The 24,612-nt window shown below is 39.4% G+C and overlaps 1 protein-coding gene across 1 annotated transcript; it reads left to right on the top strand.

The window, feature by feature from the left end:
• Nucleotides 1–240: 240 nt before the first annotated feature.
• On the top strand, nucleotides 241–23,957 carry Rgs13 (regulator of G protein signaling 13). The gene is made up of 4 exons (XM_048358046.1): nucleotides 241–305; nucleotides 3,612–3,673; nucleotides 22,555–22,721; nucleotides 23,775–23,957. The coding sequence occupies exons 1-4, from the start codon at nucleotides 241–243 to the stop codon at nucleotides 23,955–23,957; spliced, it is 477 nt and encodes a 158-aa protein (XP_048214003.1).
• Nucleotides 23,958–24,612: the final 655 nt, after the last annotated feature.

Here is a 24,612-nt window from a genome sequence, read left to right as displayed (position 1 = left end):
TAATGAGAAGTTGGATAAGTTATAAAGTCCCTTAGACATTTAATCATCCAAGTTCATATAGACTACAGTTGAGAGATGGGTCATATTGTTCCCCTCTTCTCCTTATGCCCACTGTAATTACACCTCAGTAACTTAGAGAATCTTTCCTTATTTTTCATAATTCTTAATTTTGTATATGATTCAAAAATTGAATAACATGTAAATACCTTCATGACTAAATTATACATGTGCTTTAGGAAAATGAACAGGCGTAATTGCTGGATTTGCAAGGTGTGCAGAGATGAATCTAACAGATTTCCTTCAAAGTAAGTAGCCTTGAAATTCTGTCACCATATTAAATCATTTTAACAATGTGTTAACTAGGTGTACATTTATTTTAATTACATTCTTGATATGTTTTAAGCAGAAAATAAAATTTGTATTTACATCTGAGTAATTCCACTGGAGGAACAATCATATATCACACTAAGAATCTCTTTCTTTATTTTTTCTTTATACCAGAAGAATTCAGCAAGACAAATGTGTGTGTGTATTTGTGTGTGTATGTGTGTGTGTGTGTGTATGTTAAATTGTGTGTGTGCTAGTACTGACGTTGTACTCAGGGCCTCTCACTCTTGGTTAGGTCCTACATTCAAGGCTAGTGGCTCAACCACATGAGCCATAGCTCAACTGCTGGCTTTTTAAGTTGGAGATAAGAATTTCACAAACTTTTCTGCTCAGAATAGTTTCAAACCTCAGCCCTTAAATCTCAGGCTTTTCTGTAGCTAGACTTGCAGGTGTCAACTATGCCCAGCAAGTTAAATATTTTTAAAGTTTATTATAAACTTTCTTTGTCAAAAATATTAATATTACTGATATATTTTTTACCCAATTGTTTTTCACAATTCAATCCTTCCATATAAGAAATATCAGTGTTTTTAAGTGGAGGCTATAAGTGTAAACCAGCAATAAGATCCCTACTAAGTTTTGAATCTCATCTAAGGTGTTTGGAGCTTATTTGCTTATGACAGGATTTAGCCATGTAGACTAGGCTCACCTCAAAGTCTTTCCTAAACCTTAGGAATACTGAAATAAGTTTTAACATATTTTTAAAAATACAGAATGTAAAAAAGAATAATGATTACATTCAAATGAAAAGTAAAATGTTGGGAAGGACAACAAATTATTCAGATGTATTATTTCAAAAACTTCCCTGAAGTTTAAGATTCCTATTCATTTCCCCTGAGGCCTTAACCTAGTGTAAGCTCAAGTTTTAGTTCTGGCCATATCGTCCTGAATGTCCAGAGTTCCTAGACCATGTGTTCCATGCAGAATGTCCAAAAATGTCTGCAAGCTACTAGATGGTAGAAACAGAGACGCTACAGTGTGCTAGAACAGACCATTCTAGAACTGTATATGTCACATCAGGTGAGGCTGCTATCACAAGGACACAGCAGGAGAACTGAGATTGACTTACTTTACTTCAGATGATCGATGGAGTCTCACCATCACAACTTGCAATTTTTCCACCTACTTCACCGACACACCATGAGGAAGGGCTGGGGGGGGGGGTCATTTTTTTTTCTTTTTTATTTCCTCTTCTTCTTCTTTTTTTTTTTTTTTTTTTTTTCCAGTCCTAGAGCTTGGGACTCAGGGCCTGAACACTGTCCCTGGCTTATTTTGGCTCAAGGCTAGCATTTTACCACTTGAGCCATAGAGCCACTTCTGACTTTTTCTGTTTATGTGGTGCTGAGGAATTGAACCCAGGACTTCATGCATGAGAGGCACTCTACCACTAAGCCACATTCCTAACCCCCAAATAGAATGTTCTTGATAACTCTGTGACACTAACACATTTGTCTCAATTTTGTAAACAAGTATACCACAATTAGCAAATGTTAAGTACAACACTGGGATTGGAAATTGAGACTTTTAGACTTTAATACTCTTCATTCTTCTGTCCACAATGGGATGCTATCTCAAATGCTACTCACTGTTGTCTAGCCAGTAAGAAATGGGGGGACATAACATAGAAGTTATATGAGGAAAGCCAGATGGGGAAGAGGCAAACGTACTTAAGATAATTCTCAGCAGAGTCACCTGGATAGTCATAGGCAACCAGGAAACTTGTGAAGTCAAAAATAAATTAAAAGCTAAAATTAGATTCAAATAAAACCAAATTTCATTTTGCAACTATACTTGTAAACATAATTAACCATGATCTAGCTCTATAAATGTCACAAAGCTAAGAGGTCAAGGAATTCTCTTACTAACAATTTCCAATACCTAATTTTAAGATTCCCAGCAGTTTGTAGGTTTCATTGTTTCCCGTAGAATGTGAATGAATGGAATAAATATTCCTAGCTCTTTCCATTTCACTGGGTTGAAAAGCTACTCCAGGTTACTCTTTCTAAAGTTCTTGATGACAGGAAAGAACAAAGAGTTGGATATTTTCATGGGAATTTTTTTAAAACCATTTCATTTATTTATTTTCTTTTTTAAAAATTTAATACAGCCTAATGTTAATCCTCTGTTCTGATCAAACAGTACAAGTTAAACTGTTGGGATACATATGAGTTTGATCTTCCAAGGATTACCCATATCTTTCTATGGTCGGAATTACGTTTTCCTAAACTCTTTATCCAATCTTCTTTAATTGTATTAAGAATCGAATGTAGATAGCTGTATCTGTAGACAAACTTTTGGGCTGACTCCCTAACAGTCCATCTAGTGGATAAATCTTGCTTCGATCTGCAGTCATATTTGAGTGATTTTTTAGTACTTAAAAGAAGGAAAATTAAGAATGTACTATAAGCAGTATGGCAAGGAAAATATGAATTACTTTTAAAGAGAAGAAACAAAATTACGTGTATGTGAGAACACACAGTCACCTGTTAGTTCACCTTAGGAAGCTCACCAATCAAACAGTAGTGAAACCTGAAAAGTAAGCATATTTCACATGATTTCTAAACAGAAATAACTATGTTTATACAGCTTAGAGCAACTGTAACTTGCTTTGAAGCTTAGCTTGTTTGTTTGTTTTTGTTTTGTTGGTCATAGGGCTTGAACTCTGGGCCTGGACATTGTCCCAGGTAGCTTTTCACTTACCAATTGAGCCACAGCACTGCTTCAGTTTTCTGGTGGATAACTGGAGATAAGAGTCTCAGAGACTTTTCTACCTGGGCTTTCTTTTAACTGTTATCCTCTGGTCTCAGCAACCTGCATAGTTAGGATTAGAGGAATGAATGAGCTACCAGCACGCGACCTCTGTTTGCTTCTTAGGTGGTAAATGTTTAAAAAATTAAATGCAGGGAAAATTCTCAGCAGATCTTACAAACAAACTTCACAATATTTAGACACATAATATAGGAATGAGAGCTTCCTTGCATGTAAGAATGTGCATAATGCATACATAAGGATTTAAATTTTGGGGTTTGAAATGCATTTTATTTTTTATTAGTTTCTCAATTTTAACTTAATTTGGTCAAAATCATGTATAATATATAATCAAATAAAGAGAGCATCTTAGAATTGTATTTTGGAGTTATTTTCCAAGGAGCATGGATCTATGTAGTTCAGTCAAACCTTGAGAATATCTCATCCCAATCAGAGATTTTTGTTTCTTTTCAAAGCCTCACTTTGGAAGAAGTTTTAGAATGGGCCCAATCGTTTGAAAATTTGATGGCAACAAAATGTGAGTATTATGAATATGTTATTTGTGAATGACTAGCTCACTTTATTTTAGGGGGAAGTGGGATGGAGGGAGAGTTGCTCTCTCTGCTTTCTAAATAGAAACTGACATAGTTTAAAAAAGAAAATCTGAAAATAGTGTGTCGTGCACACCAGTTATTTTCTCTGGTGTTAATTAAAACAAGATATGTCACTGTGAGTATGTGTTATATATATATATATATATATATATATATATATATATATATATATATCTCTGAAATAGCAACACACTGTGAAACTCTCTGCTTTTCTATAGCCTGCTAAAATTAGTGTTTTAAACACAGTTAAAAATGTTTGTCCTTGAGTACTTTCAAAAGTAAGAGTAAATTTGAAAGATGTTCTGTATCTCCTTAAAGTTTCTCCATATCTTATAGGAGCAGGAATGTGCTATATGGGTCTGTGTATATAAGCATCTAAATTCCAACCACATAAATGAAGTATAGTACAATGAATACAGAGAGGCTTAATCAGGAAATAGGCAGAATTTTGTGTACTGAAAAGAACTGTCAATCATGTTTGAGATAGGACACTAGGAGGCTGGAGAAAAAGATAAAACCGGGAGACAAATGCAGGAATGTACACAGTGAGTACTTATAGAAAATTATTCTATTAAATTCAGTATATATATATATATATATGTGTGTGTGTGTGTGTGTGTAAGTAGCGTGTGTGAGTAAGTAGTGTGTGTGTAAGTAAGTGTCCATTAGCTTATGCCATAGGGTTTACCTATTTACCTTGGTTCCCCTTAGAGGCTACCTGTGAATGTTTATCTTTTAGATCTATTGACTATGGAGGAAAATTAGCTACACTAATTAGATATTTAGATTGGTAGATGTATAGGGTTATTGTAAATAGGATAAACACTGTCACCTTGGAAAATTACCAAACTCCTGGGATATTACTTTCTTTAATGTGACTCAAGGCTTCTCTGTGGGGGATCAATGCCTATCCCAGAGGACAATGGTAGGACATGTTGAGCCTTGACTATAGAGAGACCCCCATCAATCAGTCATTCCAGTGCCTTCTTCCTGCTTTGCTTCTGGTTCTGAGATTTATTTTCTTCCAGCCCTGGAGCAGTACTTCAGTGCCCATCCTCATGTTTGTAACAAGGTCTCCAATGACCATTTTTGGCCACAGATTCTTTTTTATGCAATTTAATGTGTTTTTCACTCTTCAGATAGTTTTCATAGTTCTGCAACTGAACTTGCAAGCATAAGCGTGAGTGAAAAAGTGTGGCTTTAGTCAGCTTTATCGACTGTACATAGTTGAGATTTTGGTCACACCATTTTGCAAGACACATTCACAACACTATCAGAATAATCTCCTTTTTGAAAATTTACTATTCATTTGGGAAATAACAATTGTATCATCTGTCTGCTCAACATTATTGTAGAAGATGGATATAAAACAACTAGTTCAATGCCTGACACAGGCTGTGCATTAACAATTGGTACTTATGTTCATTAAAAATAAATTCCTTGACATTGAATAGGCATCTTTGTTCTCTTTTTTCTACCAAACAGTCCACAATATATTTTCCATTAGTATGACTATTGTAGAATTCATGTGTGTGTGTGTGTGTGTGTGTGTGTGCGTGCGTGCAAGTGAGTATGCCAATATTGAGGCTCAATCTCAGGATATGGGTATAATCTATCATTTAGTTTGGTTTTTCATGGTTGACCTTCTGTCATTTGAGCCACAGCTCTACTTTGGCTTTGCTGGTTGTTAAAGTTCCACAGACTTCCCTGCCTAGGCTCCTTTTAAAACATAATCTTAGCCTCTTCAATAGCTACAATTACAGGTGTGAGACACTGTTTCCTACACTGGAGAATTTTTCATTGTTCTGCAGCTCTCCTGCTCACACAGCCTCCTGGCTCACACAGTATTCGTGTTCTCCTCCACACATTCTTTACCTCCTTAAAACCAAATTTTAAAGTTCTACCTTTTCCATGAAACTACTTGGAATAATGTGTTTCTTCCTCTGTTCTATTTTATTGACATCATTACTTATTTGACTTTTAATTTTGACTAGTTTTTGTAATGGCAATTTTCCACAGCAGCTTGCACAGTAGATTGTAAATGTTTAAAAGGTAGATTATCGCTTACTCACCTTTATCCCTCTGACAGATTAAGACATTCTCTGTACCTATTGGAGATATAATAAATGTTGAGTGAACAGATGAAAGATTAATATTAGCAAGAAAAGATCTACATTTAGCCATCTTCTATAAATTTTTCTGCCAATATTGGAGATGTAATAAACAAAGAAAAGAGAGTTAATTGTGTGACATGGATCTCAAGTAGATGCTTGCTTAGGTAGAATTATCAGGTGTCATGAGAATAATGGAGGTCCACATAAGAGATAGTGACAGAAAGACATCACACTGCTTTGTAAATGCCAGCAATAGATGGTAAGATTCTGCATTATTAAAGTTATATTAATATGATGTTTATATAAAGATTTCAAAATGATGCATTAAAAAAGGTATAACAAATCATTTTATAGATAGCCCAGAAGAAAGATAAAACTAAGAATATAAACATTGGATGTACAAATACTTTAACATTAATCAAGGAATTAGGAAAGGGAATCCACTAGTCTAAGATATGCATCTGCAGATGGCTATGATTACAGAGATCAAAACACTAACTGCATGAATATACAGCTAGAAAAATCCACATGCAAAGGACATACATTAGGCTGGGTCTCCATTCCACCTGTGAAGAAAATAAATTAGGATGGGTCTCAATAGATGGAGATAAATCCAATACTTTGTGGAAAAAGAAGATCTAAAAATCAATCAATCTGAGAAAAAAACCTCTGGAAAAATAGAGATGTTTTTAGAAGTTAATAATGTTCTATGGGCTGGGGATATGGCCTAGTGGCAAGAGTGCCTGCCTCGGATACACGAGGCCCTAGGTTCGATTCCCCAGCACCACATATACAGAAAACCGCCAGAAGCGGTGCTGTGGCTCAAGCGGCAGAGTGCTAGCCTTGAGCGAGAAGAAGCCAGGGACAGTGCTCAGGCCCTGAGCCCAAGGCCCAGGACTGGCAAAAAAAAAAAATGATAATAATGTTCTATATACAGTTTAGAAATTATCCAAAGACACAGGGTTGATAAGTTCTTTAAAACATGTTGCTTAAATAATATGTGCCTTAGCTCAATATTTATACAGTAAACATAGTATGCAGTTCTTATATTCATAGTTCTCAGGCAATGTGCTTGAAACAAAGAAAAATAATATAGAAAAAGCACATGCCATGGAATACATAAAACACAAAGAAAAAATATTTAGTTTTCAAAATCAACTGATAGTCCTCTAGAAAAGAACAAAACTCTAAAATAGAAAATGGTTATTAAAGTAAGTATTAGAAGGTCCTTGAATATTTTTTCTAAAAGCAAGACAAACACATATTTTTAAAAATTAATACTGCAACAAACTTTTTAACTAAGGATACATCATGGGCTAGTTGGCAATATTTTCATGAGAGGTGACTTTTTTGGAAGTGTGCTCGGATAGATAAATAGATACAGAAACTAATGAAAAAATTTGCTTTATAAAATTCTTCAGGATTTTACATCAAAGCTAGTATCAGTAAAAAAAATCCTCCATATTAAATTAAGTAGAAGTATCTAATTTTTTTTCCAATTTACAAATGCTAGAATCTGAACATTACTTTCTGAAAATCCAAGCTTTTAGGGGAAAATTACCATTTTAATTGATGTATAAGTGTTGACAAGATTTAGCAAGTGCCAGGAAAATTTTATCATCTTCTCATAAAATTACTTGAGATTTGGCAATGACACCAAAGGATTAGGCATTACTTAATATAAAGTGGACGTGAGATGCAATGGTGTAAATGATGGCTAATCTTTAACTGAGCTATGTTGGAACTAGTGAAGATATAGAAAAGTGTACTTAAAGTACAAAGACCTACAATTATCTAAAAACCAAGGACTCTTAAACTGGAAAGTATAAGAATAACAAATGAAGCTATAATGCCATAGAAAAGCAGAAAGTATATACTTTAGTGTACTAGTTGGTTCTCAAAAGATGAGAATGCACTCTTCATTGCCAATCAACTAAACCATGTTTCACACAAAGAAGTTCATTCCCAGGTGCATAATTCACTGAGGCCTTGCACTTGTTTAGCAGATCATGCAAGGACTGGGGACCTTTGAACAAAATACATGTACAAAGTCATTGTACTCTACTCACGTGTGCCTTCTAGGAGAAGAGACTAACAAATCCATGAACAATTAATTCCAGAAAGTGGTGAGAGCTCTGAAGACAAAGTGATGTGACTTTAAAAGCCAGGTACAAGGACCTTTGGCATGGGGTGAAAATGGAGCAATCATCATAATGGTGAGAAAGAGTCATCTGCTGAGTTTTGCATCTGACTGAAAAGCCTAGTGAGCTGCTGGACAGGAGAGAGAATAATAATAATTAAAAAAGAACAATGGCTATTTCACTGGAGCGCTTGCAGCAGACTCTTAATGCAAATTGAGAATGTGGCAGAGAACATGCAGAGCCTACAGATAATCCATAGTCTTATAATAAAGACAGTTTAGCAGATCTCAGATCCATGGGGGAAAAACAATGGAGAGAAGAAACAAATGAAATCCATATTGAAAAATATTTTTAAAAATTGGATATGTTAATAGGGATTATTTAGGCAACCTAGATATCAACTAACTAGAACACCTACAAGAAAAGGATAAATTACTAGGCATGTAGCCTACCAAAATTGATTCATAAGTGAAAGGACAATTGTCCCAGAAGAACCACAGACCATAGACAAAGTCACGTAGAGCAAGGAGTTTATTGCCAGCAGGACCAGCAAGGCCAAGTTCCCACAGAGGAGAGGAAAATGGCACCTGAACTCTCTTTTGGGGGGTCTTTATACCCTCATGCAACTAAGGTGGGAGGTGCTCCACCTGTCCCTCAGGTAGCCAGGGGCGGAGTCGCATTGCCAAGGGTTGAGCTTATGGGCCGGGCAACATCTATAAGCTTACATTCCCCCCTTTGTTGTTTATTATAAGCAGTACCAGGCAAGGGGGTATGGGCGGAGGTCTCTTCTTCTGGATCTACTTCCTGCTGAAAGGGGGCGAGGTAGTCAGAAAGGGGAAACAAAGGAGACCCGGTACTGTCCAAGTTGGCTGAGGTCATAGAGGTGTTATTTGTCTGCTGTGGGATCTTCTGGGTCCTCAGTGACTGGAGGGAGGCTGGGTCCCAACTTTATCCGTAGAGACAGGGGTCCAGTTGGCTCGCAGGTGTACGAGGGTGGTTCAGATAGGTGTCGTTTGACATTGTGGATATGGATCCAGTGTGGATGTCCCTGAACCTGTACAGCTGTAGGGGTAGAGAGAGTTACTGGATAAGGCCCATCCCACTTAGCAGAAAGCTTGGTGGAACTTGATGTCTGTGCCAGGTAGTCCTTTGAAATGTACACCAGGTCCCCAGCCTTAATGGGGGCTCAGAAGATGAGGAGGGCCCGGGGCTGCATTGGTTAACATACTTCCAAAGGAAAGTGCACAGGTGCTGAAGGAGGGAAGACAGCATTAGGGAGGGGGTGGTAAGGGGGTATCTGAGGCTTGGAACAGGGGAGGCAAAGGTGGGCGGCCATACATCACCTCAAAAGGACTTAACATCAAAGGCCTTTTAGGTAGAACCCGCAGGTGGAGAAGGGCCAGGGGTAGGAGTTTTAACCAGTCTTGGTGTAACTCGAGGGACAGCTTGGTTGAAATCTGTTTAAGGGACCGGTTGGCACGTTCCACCTTCCCTGAGGACTGAGGGTGGTAGGGAATATGGAAGTGCCAGGAGATATTTAGAGAGCTGGGTTACAGAGGAGACAAATTCTGGGCCGTTGTTTGTCTGGATGGAGGCTGGAAGGCCAAAGCGGGGAATTATTTCTTGTAAAAGAAGCTGAGACACAGAGGAGGCTCTTTTGTTTGTGGTGGAAAATGCCTCTATCCATCCCGTGAAGGTGTCTACAAGAACCAGCAAGTACTTGTACTTGCAGATTGTTGGCATGTGAGTAAAATCCACCCCTGGGAGGTTACCTCGAGCCTGATGGGTTGGAAAAGCAGGTGGGCTCACATTAGTGTTGGGGTTCACCTTTTGGCACACCTTACAGGTTTGTGAAAGCTATGTGAGAAATTGTATATCGGCCAGGGTTGGAGGGAGGCTCTACTTAAGGAACTCCCTTAAGGAGCCTGTGTGAGGATGAAAAAGATTGTGTATGTATTTAAGAATGTCCTGTCTGGAGGGAGAGGTAGAACTTTCTGTTATTGGTAGTACTAGTGCCCATTGTTTTGAGGACATAGCAGCCCGCCTGGCAGTCTCATCTGCTGGGTTGTTTCTTTCAGATATAAAGGAGTCATCTGACCTGTGGGCTCTGCAGTGAACTATGCCAATGGCTGAGGGCAGAAAGGAGGCTTCTAAAACCTTGTTAATGTAGGGGCCATTTATGACTGGGGTCCCCTTGGTTGTCAGAAGCCCACATTCTTTCCAGATGGCTGCATGAGAAAGGACAGTATAGAAGGCACAGAGTCTGTATATACTGTCAGGGAGTGGCCTGCTGCCAGATGAAAAGCCCGTGTTAGGGTTACTAGCTCAGCCTGTTGATTGGTGGTCTGGAGAGGAAGGGGACCAGATTCCACAACACCAGAGATTGATATAACAGCATACCCAGCCACCCGTGAACCTTTCCAGAAGAGGTAGCTGCCATCTGTAAACCAAGTAAAATGGGAGTCCTTTAGTGGTCCTTCACTGATGTGGGTTGGATGAGGCAGCAGGTCCTCCAAAGTTTCCACACAGGAGTGTAGCGGTGAGGTTTCCATATCTGGAATGGGTAGTAGAGTGGAGGGGTTTAGTTGGGGGCAGGTTTGGAAGGTTAGGGTGGGGTCCTCTATCAGGGACACCTGTAGAGAGAGAATACAGGAGGGAGGCATTGTATGTAGCCCCTTGTAGGTTAGTAACTCAGAAAGGTGATGGTGGGAGAAAATAGTGAGAGCTGTGCCAAAGGTTAGCTTCTTTGATTCTGGTATTAAGACAGAGGAGGCAGCCAGGTTGCGGAGGCAAGGGGCCCATGCCCTAACAGTCGGATCCAGACGTTTTGATAGGTAGGCAACCGGCACAAATGAAGGTCTGCTCTGTTGACCTAGACCACCCAATGCAAAGCCTTGATTTTCAGTGACATACAGAAGGAATGGGTGTGTAAGATCTGGCAACCTGAGGGCGGGGGCCTGTGACAGGGCCCGTTGGAGCCTCCTGAAAGGGGAGATGAGAGAGGAGGGAGATAAAAGGGCTTCCTCCAGTGATCCTCTGGCTGCTTCATATAAGGGGCGAGCCAAGATAGAGTAGTTGGGGATCCAGGCCCTGAGATAGCCAGCCAAGCCCAGAAAGAAGTGAAGCTCAGACTTAGTGGAGGGAGTAGTGTAGTTAGCAATCAACTGCTTTCTGGGGGTTGTAATGGCCTTGTGTGTGGGAGTAAGTTGAACTCCCAGGTAGGTCACAGACTGCTCAACAGCCTGCACCTTACTGGGTGAGACCTGGTATCCCCTGGAGGCCAGAAAGTTAAGGAGTGTTACAGGATGATTGTAATACAATAGTTTGGTGGGGCTTCAAAGGAGAAGATCATCCACGTACTGTATAAGGGTGGATGGGCTTAAGTTTACATCTTCTAAGTCTCTTGCTCAGGATTGGCTAAACAAATGGGGACTATCCTGGAACCCCTGTGGCAGCACAGTCCAGGTGAGCTGCATTGAGGTTTGGGTGACAGGGTCAGTCCACGTACATGCAAAGAGGTCGTGGGAAGAGGGAGAAACCGGGATAGTAAAGAAAGCATCTTTTAAATCTAATACTGAGTAAAAGGTAACCGTTGGGGGAATTGTAGAAAGTAACATGTAAGGGTTAGGCACAATGGGGTGTAAGGGAATAACAGCAGCATTTATAAGGTGGAGGTCCTACACCAGGTGGAATGAGCCATTAGGCTTGGCCACCGCTAAGATAGGTGCATTATAGGGGGAATTGCAGGGCATAATAACCCCTTTCTTAGTAGTTCTTGGATAATTGGCTGTAGCCCCAAGAGGCTGCAGTGCGAGAGCAGATACTGGGGTTGGGAAGGGAAGTGTCTGGGATCCCTCAGAGAGATGTGAATGGGGGCGTGGTGTTTGGCAACAGAAAGGTTGTGGGTGTCCCACACTGTGGGATCCACTTCGGAGGTGGGGAAAGGGAACCCTGAGGAGTCTCCAGGCGAGTCCACTAAAGCCATCAATAGAGAAATTGTAGGGGAGTCCGAATTATTATTCTGTTCTGTCAATTGGGAGGGGCATAAGGTAATGTAGGCCCTAAATTTGGCCATAAGGTCTCTACACAGTAACAGGATTGGGCAATGGGGAATAACAAGGAAGGAGTAGCAAAAGGTCCCTCCTGAGAAAAGGCAGATAACAGGGAGTGTCTTTTGGGGCTTGTAAGGTTTACCTTCCACCCCGACTATGGAGGTTTCAGCTGGGTAGGTTTAGCCTTGAAACTCAGTGAGCACCGAATATGAAGCACCTGTGTCGACCAGAAATGAGGTCATCCTACCTGCAACCGTGATCACTACCCTGGGCTCCTGTGTGGTGATGGGAGTGGTCGGGTCCAGGAGTCCAGGGCCCCTTCAGTCTTCTTCTGCAGCCAGTGCCAGAATATCGGAAGGGGACACTGGAGCATGGGTGGATGGCCGTTGTCCCTGAGAGGATAATGGATAGTCCACAGCCCAGTGCCCTAAATTTCCACACCGGGGGCATGGCCTGGTTGGCTTCCTTGGCTGCGAGCAGTCTGTGCCTTTATGGCCTTGCTGGCCACATTGGTAGCATGGTTTCCTTAGGGGGCAGGATCCCTTCCAGTGCTCCATTTTTCCACATCCATAACAGGATCCAGGTAGACCCCATCGGGAAGGGGCTGGTTGCCAGGCCTGAGGCTGGTGGATCTTTGCTAGCATTTGGTACTTTAGTTTCTGGGCTTTTTCCTCCCTGCCATGGTACACCATAAAGGCCACCTCCATAGCCTGACCCGCAGGTGTTAGGGGCTCCTTTTCTAGTGCTTTTAGCTTGGCTCGAATATCTGGGGCTGCTTGGTTAATAAAATGGGTCATTAAGCAGCGTTGTTCATCAACAGACTCGGGGTCTAAGTTAGTATATTGGAGGAGAGTCTGACATAATCTAGCCCAAAAGGCCGATGGGTTCTCGTCTCTATCCTGTATTACCTCAGTCATTTTGTCATAATTAATGGCTTTGCGGCCTGCCTGTTTGAGACCCTCCATCACGCAGGTAATAAAATGATTCCGGCTTTGGCTACCCTCCTGGGAATTGTAATCCCAGTGGGGCTCCTGGTCCGGCGTATCTTCAGTCCCAATTGGGTGATCTGGGGTGGTTTGGTGGGCCTCGTCCGCATAGCGGTGGGCATTTTCCCAAACCTCCCTCTGTTCCCCTGGCATTAATGTGCCGCTCAAGATTACATACACATGCCATATTACCTCATATGATTGAAGAACACGCCATAGTTCCTTGATGTAACTAGTGGGATTGGCGGAAAAAGAGCCCAGGCGGGCCTCAACCTGGGATAAATCATTTAGCGAAAAAGGAACATTCACCCAAACTATACCTTCTGCCCCCACCACCTCGCGTAAAGGGAGTAGGGGGGCTGGGGCCGAGAGATTGGAGCCCTGAGCCATTTGGTTTTGGGCAAGCGCGGCACCCAGTGTATCCACAAGACATGTAAGGAGTTCCACAGCATCACTTTGTCTGTCACCCGGTGTCTGTTTTTCAGTGGAGTTGCTTTTTCTTTTGCGGGGTCCTGAGGTGGGAGAGGGGGTGCTGACGGAGAGGAGCTTCCGTGACGGCGTGTGCAGGAGCGGGTAATGAAGTTGGGCATTGGGGGCGCTGAAGGAAGAAGTCCCGCCTTCAGGGGCAGAAGTCCTGCCTCCTGGGATGGAAGTCACCCCTCCCCTGGCAGAGGGACTACCAGAATGGAAGGAGGGGTTGCTGCATGTGTCCGGTATGGCGGCAACTCATCCGCAGGTTCTGGAAAAGAGTCTGGGTTATGTGGCGGCGGTCTTGTGGCTAGAAGTATTGGAGTAGGTGAATGTGAGGTCTCAGAAACAAGTTTAGAGTAGAGGAAATAGAAAGCCTCTATGTAGCTGGCCTCCATTAGCTTGCCCGAATGCTTGCAGTAGTTGGCAAGATCCTGTGTAATATCAGGATCCAGCGTTCCATTAATGGCCCATGTGGACTGATTGTCCAATGGATATTGGGGCCAGATTTTATTGCATAATCACAAAGCTCTTCAGGGTCAATGTCGGACTCAAGTTTTAGAACTTTTAGGTTGTCTAAGAGACAGCCCAGGGGAGAGTCCTGAGGAATGTTAGATTGTGCCCCTCCCATGGTAAGTGATTAGCGGAGCTGAGGAGTCAATACCAAGCGTCCTCAATATTACTCTGGTCAGCTGAAATGTGAGAGACAATCAGTGATGGAATCATCACCCCAATCACTGTGTCTCGGACCGAGCGTGGAGTGTGGCCCTGTGGCCCTATGCTACAGTCATTGAGTGGGGCTCAGAACTTGGCGCCAAGATTTTCAGTGTGTCCCAGAAGCCATGGCCCTGTGGCCCTATGGTAAAGCGGAAAATCGGATCTGAGCCCTCATTTAGAAAATCACTTACCCTGGGTGTGAGGGCAAATTTGCCGCTGTTGGATGTAGGGAAGCATTCGCTCAGGAGGAGGCCAGCTTGGCGGTCTTCTGGGTTAGTTAGGAATTGGGCTAGGTCCCTGCAGCAGCTTGCCCCCCCCAAAAAAAATGGTGGAGCTAATCCGCCGGGGGAACCTCCTGGGTTCTGCACCAATGAAAGGACAATTGTCCCAGAAGAACCACAGACCATAGACAAAGTCACGTAGAGCAAAGAGTTTATTGCCAGCAGGACCGGCAAGGCCAAGTTCCCACAGAGGAGAGGAAAATGGCACCTGAACTCTCTTTTGGGGGTCTCTATACCCTCAAGCAACTAAGGTGGGAAGTGCTCCGCCTGCCCCTCAGGTAGCCAGGGGCGGGAGTCGCAGTGCCAAGGGCAGAGGTTATGGGCCGGGGGACATCTATAAGCTTACAGTAAGGACACAAATCACTCAAATACACTAAAAGCAAACAACAAGATTGAATGAGTAAAGTCCTCCAACAAAGGAGAACCTAGGAATAGATAGCATAACTGCTGAATATTACAAGCTTTTAAAGAAGGTTTTAATGAAATTCTTCCAAAACTATTCCAAATAGAGAAAACTTCCCACACTCATTACTCACATTGCCAAAATGAGACAAGGCTACAACAAAAAGGAACTACAAAAAAGATCAATATATTTTTCCCTGATTGATATATATGTATATATATAAATAAATATATATGAAGCATCCTCAAAATATTAGAAATACAAGTACTAAATGATCAGCAATAGACCCAGCAATAATCCATATAGATAGGTAGGTAGATAGATAGACAGACAGACAGACAGATGATAGATAGACAGATATGGCAGAGAGTAATGGCATAGAAGAGAGTAATGATAATAGTAGGAGCAACCCCCTCCAAAGAAGAGAAAAACAATGAAGTAAACAAACCGGATGAGAGAGGGAAAAAAGTATTCAATCAGTAGAAGGAAGAGGCACAATTTGTTCTCAGAAGGAAACTGAAAAGGATAAGTGCAGTTGGAGGAAGTTTGGCTGATTTAAGGAAGAGAGCTATCACTGATTATGTCTACGTTCTCAGTGCTGTTCAAAGCAAGATCAAACTGCAGATTGCTTAAGAGAGGCTGTGTTGGCATCCCAGAAAGGGCAAAGGGATTAAGTAGTTTCAGGTTATTGACAGGGCCATGCTATTGGGGAAGGGTGAGTTGATTCTTGAGCACTATTGAGTGACCATTCAGCATCTGCAGTGTTGATTTAAAGTCACTCTGTGCTGGTGTGTATGTTTGGGGACATTATATTGGTTACTCCAGCCCAGATGCAGAACACAGATAGTTTTAGGTCATCTGAACTGGCAAGGGTTCTGAATCACAGAGTTTGCATCAATCATTTAATCTTAGTCAGAGTCATCCTTCTGTGTACAGTTTATTTCCCTCCCCCTTCTGAATTATCATAATCATATGTCGAGGACATAAGAAGTGCTTAGGTGAACAGTGTGTGATTGCCACCGCTCTGGGATATTTTAATGGTCATATATCACAGATCTCAGATGCTGAGCTATTATTTCAGTTTTCTTTGTCTGGGAGAGGAGCTCAGTTGCTCACTCTGTACTGGCAGCTTCCCACAAGATCATTTATTTTAATTTCCCCTAACCACCGTGGTTGCCATGGTTATCTGCATCAACCCTTATATAGCCATCTCCTTGTCTCAGCCTTTTCCACGCAACACATTTTGTCTTCTTCGATTTCCCTTATTTTTCTTCACATTGCAGAGAGGAGAAAACCTGGCCTTTTATAGGTATTGCTCTGCAGTCAGAATCTCACTCTCAGAAAATGCAAAAGTAATGTCATGATTCGTGCAATCTTTTGCTCTTTTTTTTTTTTTGGACAAGGACTTATTACAGCTTATTTCTCACTTTTTAAGACCTATTGAAAATCCATTTCAGGGGTGGAAGCATGGGAAATACAAAAGAATGGATAAAAATAATTTGTTTATCCAGTACTGCTATACATCAGGCAGCATGTCATAACAGGATACATAAAGATAAATAGACTGAAATCCTAATTTTCTACACTTCTCAGGTGAGAAGGTAGATATAAGAAGGAAAGCAATAAATACTATATAGAGAGGGTGGGTGAGAGTATTATATATGTAGTTACTCATAAATGTGTATAGCGAGAGGGGGGAGGGGCAGAGAGAAAAAGAACAAAGAAAGGATTAAAATAGATGTGCACCATGTGTTATATATATCCACAAGTGGAAAATGCAGTAACATGGGAAATTCAGAGGCATTTTTCCAGGAATTGAGAAGTATAAAGCATTGATATGACATACTGCTGGGATAGGAAGTGGTTCCATAATGTGTGGGTAATCCACTCTCAGAAAATTATCCTAATGTGACAAGGGAAGAGGAGGAGAGAGATAGAGTGCCCTGTGTTGGTGAACCCTGCCACGTTTCCGCCAATGGAAACATGTTGATAGGTTCTAACAGAGAAGCAGGGCCCCTGTGGCTCTTGCCTATGATCCTTGCTATTGAAGGACTGAGATCTGAGGATCATGGTTCCAAGGTAGTCTTGGCAGAAAAGCCTGTGGGACTCTTATCTCCAATTAAATCACAGAAAGAGCCATAAATGGCACAGTGGCTCAAATGATAGTGTTAGCCTTGAGCAAAAGGAGCTCAGGAACAGTGACCAGAACAAGAGTTCAAGCATCAGGACCAGAAGAGAGAGAGAGAGAAGAAAGAGAAAGAGAGATACAACAGAGGATTGAGAGGCTTTTCCCCCTAGTAAATGACTGAAAATAATACCAGATAGATATTAGATAGTTTATACATATAGCTAAAAATAATAAACACAAAGAAGTCACAAGCAACTTGATGGGATGGATGACATCTGCATAGATGAGGAAGAATGCTGGAAGGAGGTGTGATTGATCAAGGTACATTGTACTCATAAACTGACTTGTTCAATTGAAATGCTTTTACAAAAAAAAACTTAAAGATAATACAAAATAAAAATTACTAAAAAATACAAAATTACTAAATACATTTGACCTAACCTCCCAAAAAAGTTATCACTAGTATCATCCTATAAACTAACATGGTAGAATCAGTACTACCTGGTATTGCTATTGATAATGAAATATAATGCAATATTCTGAAAGGAATCTATAATCTATCTATCTGTATATATGTGTGCATGTATATGTGTGTCCTTTCACAAGCACATGTACATGTGTGTGTTAAAATATATAGATACAGAAGACCCTCGAAATAAAAATATCTCCCATGTTAATGAAAGAATCAATAATACTAAAATGTCTGAGAAAATTACCTTAGAATTCCTAGACCAAGGAAGCTTTAGAGATGCATCTCCTTCTTCAACCTAGAAACTATTCCTTCACATTATGTTCTAAGGGCAAAAAGATGTAAGGACTTATTTACCTTGGGTAAATTATAATAAAAAAGAGGAGAAATCTAAATGTTCAAGAAGAGTGTGTTGCTTATTTTATAGGCAGCTTTCTGCCTCCACCATTCTACGCAGGTGAGATCCACCAAGTGCAAATCAAAAATATCCAGATAAAAATATTTGTCCCTACTATGGGCTGTTTTCTTGTCATTATTTCAGACAATATAGTATAACAACTGTATATTAACATTATATTGAACTGAAAATTATTACTAACCCAGAGATAGTTTCAAGCATACAGAATTATGGATGTAGGTTATTTAAACATACCTTTTATAGAAGGGACTGGACTATAATTGTATTTCTATAACCTAAGAGCCACTGGAACCAATCCCCTAATGATACTAAGAGACACCTTTCCCTTCGATGTACTATTACATCATCAAAAATTAAAAAAAAGTGTTTGCCACAGATGATTAAGTATGAAAGAGCCATCATGATACACAAATGCTCCCATGTTATATAAAAAATAATGTGTACCTTTTTGGTTCAGATGCATGAATAATAGCTAGATTCATGTTTATATATGATTAAAGAAAAATACAAAAGATTGTTAACAGTGGTTATTACTTTATCCAATGTTTTCTGTATTAATAAAAATACAAATTATATTACCTTCTTAAGGCTATGAAAAAGGGAAAGTAGCAGAAAAAAAATTGAAATGATTACTATCATAGCAGCCAAGTCAGAGAATTTTAATAAAACAGGAGATTGACTATAAAATTTCATACAGATTATGGTAGAATATTAGAATTCATTTTCCTTGTGGCACTGACTAGAAGTAAGAAGGACTGAAGTTGAATTAAACATATTTCTGAAGAATAGTAATGGCTCTAGGTCACCTTTAAATTTAATGCAGGGTGTGAAGCTTGTGACCACAGAACATAGAATCATGTAACAGCTGTGCTACTTTTCTGATTCAAGAGAAATATCATGTTTTTCTTCTCTTCCTGGGTTGCTGGAATGTGTCTTCATGTGTGTCATAGAAATACAAACCTCAGGAACTAACTGTAAAAGAGCAAGCTAGAGATTGCTAAAGGCATCACTGTCATTCTTTATAGAAAAGGAAAACATAGCATATGACTTAAAGCTTTGCCTTCCATCTTCTCAAATGAGCAATTAGTTTGCTCATGTTTTTTTTTTTTTTTTTTTTTTTTTTTGGCCAGTCCTGGGCCTTGGGCTCAGGGCCTGAGCACTGTCCCTGGCTTCTTCCCGCTCAAGGCTAGCACTCTGCCACTTGAGCCACAGCGCCGCTTCTGGCCGTTTTCTGTATATGTGGTGCTGGGGAATCGAACCTAGGGCCTCGTGTATCCGAGGCAGGCACTCTTGCCACTAGGCTATATCCCCAGCCCTGCTCATGTTTTCTTCCTTCTACTCAAGCAGAATATGGTCTCTTGAGCACCGTGCTTGGAAATGAGTACCATTTAACACTTCATAATGGGCCACCTTTGGTTCAATTGCCCGATTTGCAAAATACTTTGCTACCTTGTTAAATCCCTTGTTGAATGAGTCAATAGAAATTGTAAACAGAGTAATTCAATTTTGATTTTGATTATTTACTAAGATGCCTGAAACCTTGTGCAACTCCATAGGCCTGCTTGGGTAACTTGCAGCATACTCAAATATTAGCCTAATGTATACAGAATTCTGTAAACGCTCCAATCATTTAAGTTTACTCATTCTATGCACTAGACATATCTGAAATGTCACACAGGTTCAAATATTGTACATTAGTTTTCGTGAAGTTATGATGCTGTAACAAATGACATTGAAATCCTAGTGATTTCAATTAAGAAAGGCTTGTTTATTCTTCATGATACAGAATAGCTGTGGTTGACTTGAGCGATGTTCCATGTCTTTCTTTAGTCTCCCCTGTAGACTAAAGAATAAGAATTTAAAAAATATATTCTTCCTATGACACTAGAAGGGCAGAGTTACCTGTAAATATTGACTAGTATGGTTATATGTGGGACATTGAAATCTAATCCTTAGAAAATGAGAATAACTTATAACAGTACAAGGTAACACACTGAGAATTTATATTTCACTATATTATATATAAACTATAGAAAATATTATAACTTTCTAAGTTATATATGTGCATGTGTGTGTGTGTGTGTGTGTATGTATATAACAATGCCTCAATGGCTTCACTAGCAAATGAACTGAGTATGTCAAGAATCATGATCAAGACCAGTGCTAATGGCTTATGTCCTAGCTACTCAGGAAGCTGAGATATGGGGATCGTGGTTTAAAGTCAGCCTGGGCAGGAAAGTCTCTGAGACCTTTATCTCCACTTAATCAGAGAAACAACCAGGGGGGCACTGTGGCCAAAGTGGTAGAGAGCTAGCCTTGAGCAACAGCTCAGGGACAGAGCCCAGGACTAGAGTTTAAGCCCCATGACCAGAAATAATAATAATAATAAAGAAAAAGAATCAGAAAAAAATTAGTACAGCTTGCCACTGCAGAGACATTTCTTACTCTATCAGGAAAGAAGGTAATGAAAGCAAGAATAGATGCCCATCAGGTTCTGAAATTGGCATCTATAAATAATTTCACATATAATTAGGTTAAAGATGAAACACAAATACAAACTTAGAACACTACAATTTAGAATCTTAACGTTGGTTTCCTGATGGCTTTTCTAATTCATTAACCAATGTAGGTCACCTTCATGGCTGTCTCTCATTTCATGATCTGTGGATTTTATCAGGTATCTATTACTTTGTAAAGTTCCACAGATCATTTTAAACCTCAACTCTTTTATTTTCTTTAGCTAATGAAATATCCAGTCAACATTCCTCTAAATACAAATTATGCCAATTTCTTCATTTTAGTAGAACTTTCTAATTTCAACACGTAATAGAATAAATTTCCATTCAACTTGATCTGTTAAACCAGGAACTACTTTTTGCTTTACATCTGGCTTTGCCAACCTGTTCAACTATTTTCTGCCCTCAACTTTCTGTGTTTACAGTGTGACAAGGTGTATTTTATCATCCCTTTGTTGTGAAAATAAGAAATCTAAGATAAACTCTAGGTAGGTAATAATAGCTAAGTCATGTAATTTCCTTTGCTGATTTATCCATATTCTAGCTCAGCCTTATCCATCTGCTCATCCAGGAGATATGCCTGGCATATCTACTCCTGAATTATGAGGAAGCTACACTTACTCACATGATAATAGGAAGACGTGATCTAAGTTTGTGTTTTCCTGGATGTCAGAATTCTTGTAGGTTATCAGCTTTCTCCGAATTCAGTACTTCATCAGAAGCCATCTACTTCTGTCTGTGTTATTTCTCTTAAATATAAAAGCTTTTAATCATTATCTTCATTCCTCTATTGCTGCTGCCTGTCAGTAGAAATCCAGAATTCAAGAAGCTCAGATTTCTAGTGTTACAGAAATTGATCCATTCTTTTATGTGATGAGCCAAGAAAATATGACTTTTCTCATCATTTCCATTTGAGCAGATTATCTTTATTCCTTTAAGGCAATGATACTAAGCAATATCTGATAATCTCAAGCTTATACTATAGAGCTGATGGATATGTTCAAAGCATTGCTTGTGGTAACAACATTTGTTCATTCTTATGTTTTTATATATGAACTCAAGTTATATACATTAAGTTATGTACAGCTTTTTATATTTAAAAATAAACCTATGCTAATTGTCTCTAATGGGTCTCAGCATTAAATGGGAAAGCCAAATGCGCAAATATTTCTGTTGCCTCAGTTGAAAATTAGTTTTCTGTTTTATCATTGAGCAACTCAATCTCTCAGATACACAAAGAGACTTTGCAGTAAACAAAATAAATTTGGTTTTCATCCCAAATTATTCATTTTGAGCCTTAGAAATACTTGAGCATCATAAGTTTCTGACTAATGTGTTAGAGTTGTGAGCTCTCACATAGTCAAGTATGAGCAGATTAGATAAAGTATCTCTGTCATAAGGTCCCCTAAACCCTCTTGCCTGTGTCCTTATCTTCTTATTTGAGAAATTCAATTTAAAAACCAAGTCGAGGATACCATCTTAACATCCAAGTTGATCAATGGTTATGTGCATGCCACTGCCCTGTACTGGATTTAGAAAGAGTACCAACATCTGCTCTGAATTCCGTTCATTGCCTGGTCATTATTTCTCATTTATTGTGAATATAAAGTTCCAATTTTCACCTTTTTCTGCACTCCTGCTATTGGATAATGGGAACACATCATGCAACACAAACTGATCTGAGTATCACACTTCCATGGCTTGGGTACTTTCCTTCCAACGTTGACTTGCCTATTTAGATTTGAACTCCTGATTTTACCCATATGTTTAGTGTGGGGAGTGAAATGTGCCATGTAAATTCGGAGAGCATTCAGGCTACCAGTCCAGCTTAAATCATTTTCCTGGGTCCTTGTTTCAATCCCAGTCAATCTGTTATCTACAATTGTAAGCATCTCCCACTGAGTGATGCAGTGGGATGACCTCAACAGTGAGCCACATTTTCAAATATGCTTCAGATGAATCGACATCACTGTGTGGTTGCTATAAATATAAAATGCTCACTACATGACATGAAATCTTTTTATTCAGAATTCTGATTAAAGCATTGACTATTGCTCAGCATTTCAGATAATGTTGATCCATGAAAATAAACTAATTTCTTTACTATTTTAGATGGTCCAGTAGTCTATGCCGCATACTTAAAAATGGAGCACAGTGAAGAGAACATAAAATTCTGGATGGCATGTGAAACCTATAAGAAACTTGCCTCGCGGTCAAGCAGAATTTCTAAGGCCAAGAAGCTTTATAGGATCTATATCCAGCCACAGTCCCCTAGAGAGGTAATAATGGGAAGCAGAGATTGGCACATTCTCTGGTGGGCTGGTGGGTGCTGATGACAAGCAGTGTCCACACCTGCCAGGATTTTGGCATCTGAGTATATTTTCACATGTCACAAATTCATTATTGCTGTTAGTTTCATGAAGAAAAGATATAGGAAGCCAAGACACTAACTCACCTATGTAGTATCACACACTTCTGTGGTAAAATAGGATTTAAAGTTGGGCTGTGAGATATGAGGTCTTTACCTACTAAATGGTCTAAATTTCCAAGAAAGTTAAAAGAAAAAAAAAAGACAATTATTGGAAAAATTTTCCTTGCCACTGTGCTCCTCAGTACAAAATATGGTTGCCAACCCTAGTGTTAAACTAGAAAACCCACCGTTCACCCATATTGATTTACTCCCACTGACTTACAACTGCCTGAGCAAAGTAAAGAACCAGGAGTGAAACAGAAACCCAGAGAGACAATGGAAAATGAAATTTCCTGTTAAAGGGGAGCAGCTCAAGGGTGGAATGTAATGTTTCTGTTATGTAGAACAGTCTTGTATTGTTGACTTATTTCCCCAAGTCTCTTGTCTGGAAATTTTTGGTTTACTGAAATAACCACTTCTTCCCCTCTCCTTTCCCACTTCTCCACACTGCTTTTTTATTTCAGGGCACAGTCTGTTAAAGCAACATTTGTGAGTATTGAGGAAGAAAAACTTTGAAAGAGCACCAACTTCCTTTTTCCTTAAAAAGATACTTGAATTTTATAAACTTCCTCACTTACATGGTATCAAACAAACCTCTTACATCTGCCAAAACAATTGCTCTTAAAATTGTACTAGGTTTGGGTCCTGTAGTCTCTTTAAGCTCCTGGTATTCTATGGAAGGTGGATATTTATTTTTTTAAAGAATAATGTTTACTTCTTAAAAGTCTTTTTGTGTATGTACCTCTGAACAAATCTACCTTATTAAGCTGAAAAAGAAGGATCATAAACAAAATCTTTCCCTTATATCTGTCTTTGATTATGCTTACTTATATATGGCTTTACATATAATTTTACTTTTCAGATTAACATCGACAGTTCAACAAGAGAAACTATCTCCAGGAACATTCAAGAACCTACTGAATCATGTTTTGAAGAGGCTCAAAAAATAGTGTATAGACATATGGAAATGGATTCCTATCCCAGATTCCTAAAGTCAGAAATGTATGAGAAACTTTTAAAAAGTATTCAGTCCAACAATTCTTAAATGTCATGCAGAAGTTTAAATGGAAGGTGATATATTAACCAGAAATGCCTTTGCTTTTTTAGGTAAAAAGGACAAAACACAAAAGGGGAATTTATAAAGTAGGGGTATGACAGAAGCCAAGCTATAAATTGTTTACTTGTTTCTAAAGAGAAACCAATTTTAAAAGAAATAAACCCTTGTGTTCTCAGGAGATAAATAATACACGTTATAGCATACCACATAGCTCAATTAACAAATGAGAAAAAGGAAGACATTTCATGATACAAATATTATAACATTTTCCTATCATAGTACACTAATGGATATTCTCTTATTCATGAAGTGTTGGTGTCAAATTAACAATTACTTCTTTAAAATTTCAGCTTGTAAACTATGTCATGTAAATGTGTTTTACAAACAGAAAGCCTGTAGGACTCAAATTAATACATAAACTTGGTACTTACAGTACAGTCAATGAACTTCATCATGAGCAATACTGAGACATATGTTCTTGGGAGATACTTTTCTTTGTTTGTAGTATGTTTATATCTAACCATCTATATCTCGTAGACTTCATATGTGAAAAATATGCAATGATTTCATGATCCCACAGATTTTGTGAATTTTAAAGTATATTTTTGTACTATCACTAATATGAAAGTTGAAAACTTTGTGT

Source organism: Perognathus longimembris, chromosome 11, assembly GCF_023159225.1.
Source record: "Perognathus longimembris pacificus isolate PPM17 chromosome 11, ASM2315922v1, whole genome shotgun sequence".
NCBI lineage: Eukaryota > Metazoa > Chordata > Mammalia > Rodentia > Heteromyidae > Perognathus > Perognathus longimembris.
This window is presented reverse-complemented; position numbering and strand designations above follow the sequence as displayed.

What these genes read in the sequence shown, in the direction of transcription:
- Rgs13 (XM_048358046.1), top strand. Translation starts at nt 241, where the DNA reads ATGAACAGGCGTAATTGCTGGATTTGCAAGGTGTGCAGAGATGAATCT. An exon ending in AAATTTGATGGCAACAAAAT is followed by an intron (nt 3,674 to 22,554) that starts GTGAGTATTATG and finishes TTACTATTTTAG; the next exon opens with ATGGTCCAGTAGTCTATGCC. An exon ending in AGCCACAGTCCCCTAGAGAG is followed by an intron (nt 22,722 to 23,774) that starts GTAATAATGGGA and finishes TTTACTTTTCAG; the next exon opens with ATTAACATCGACAGTTCAAC.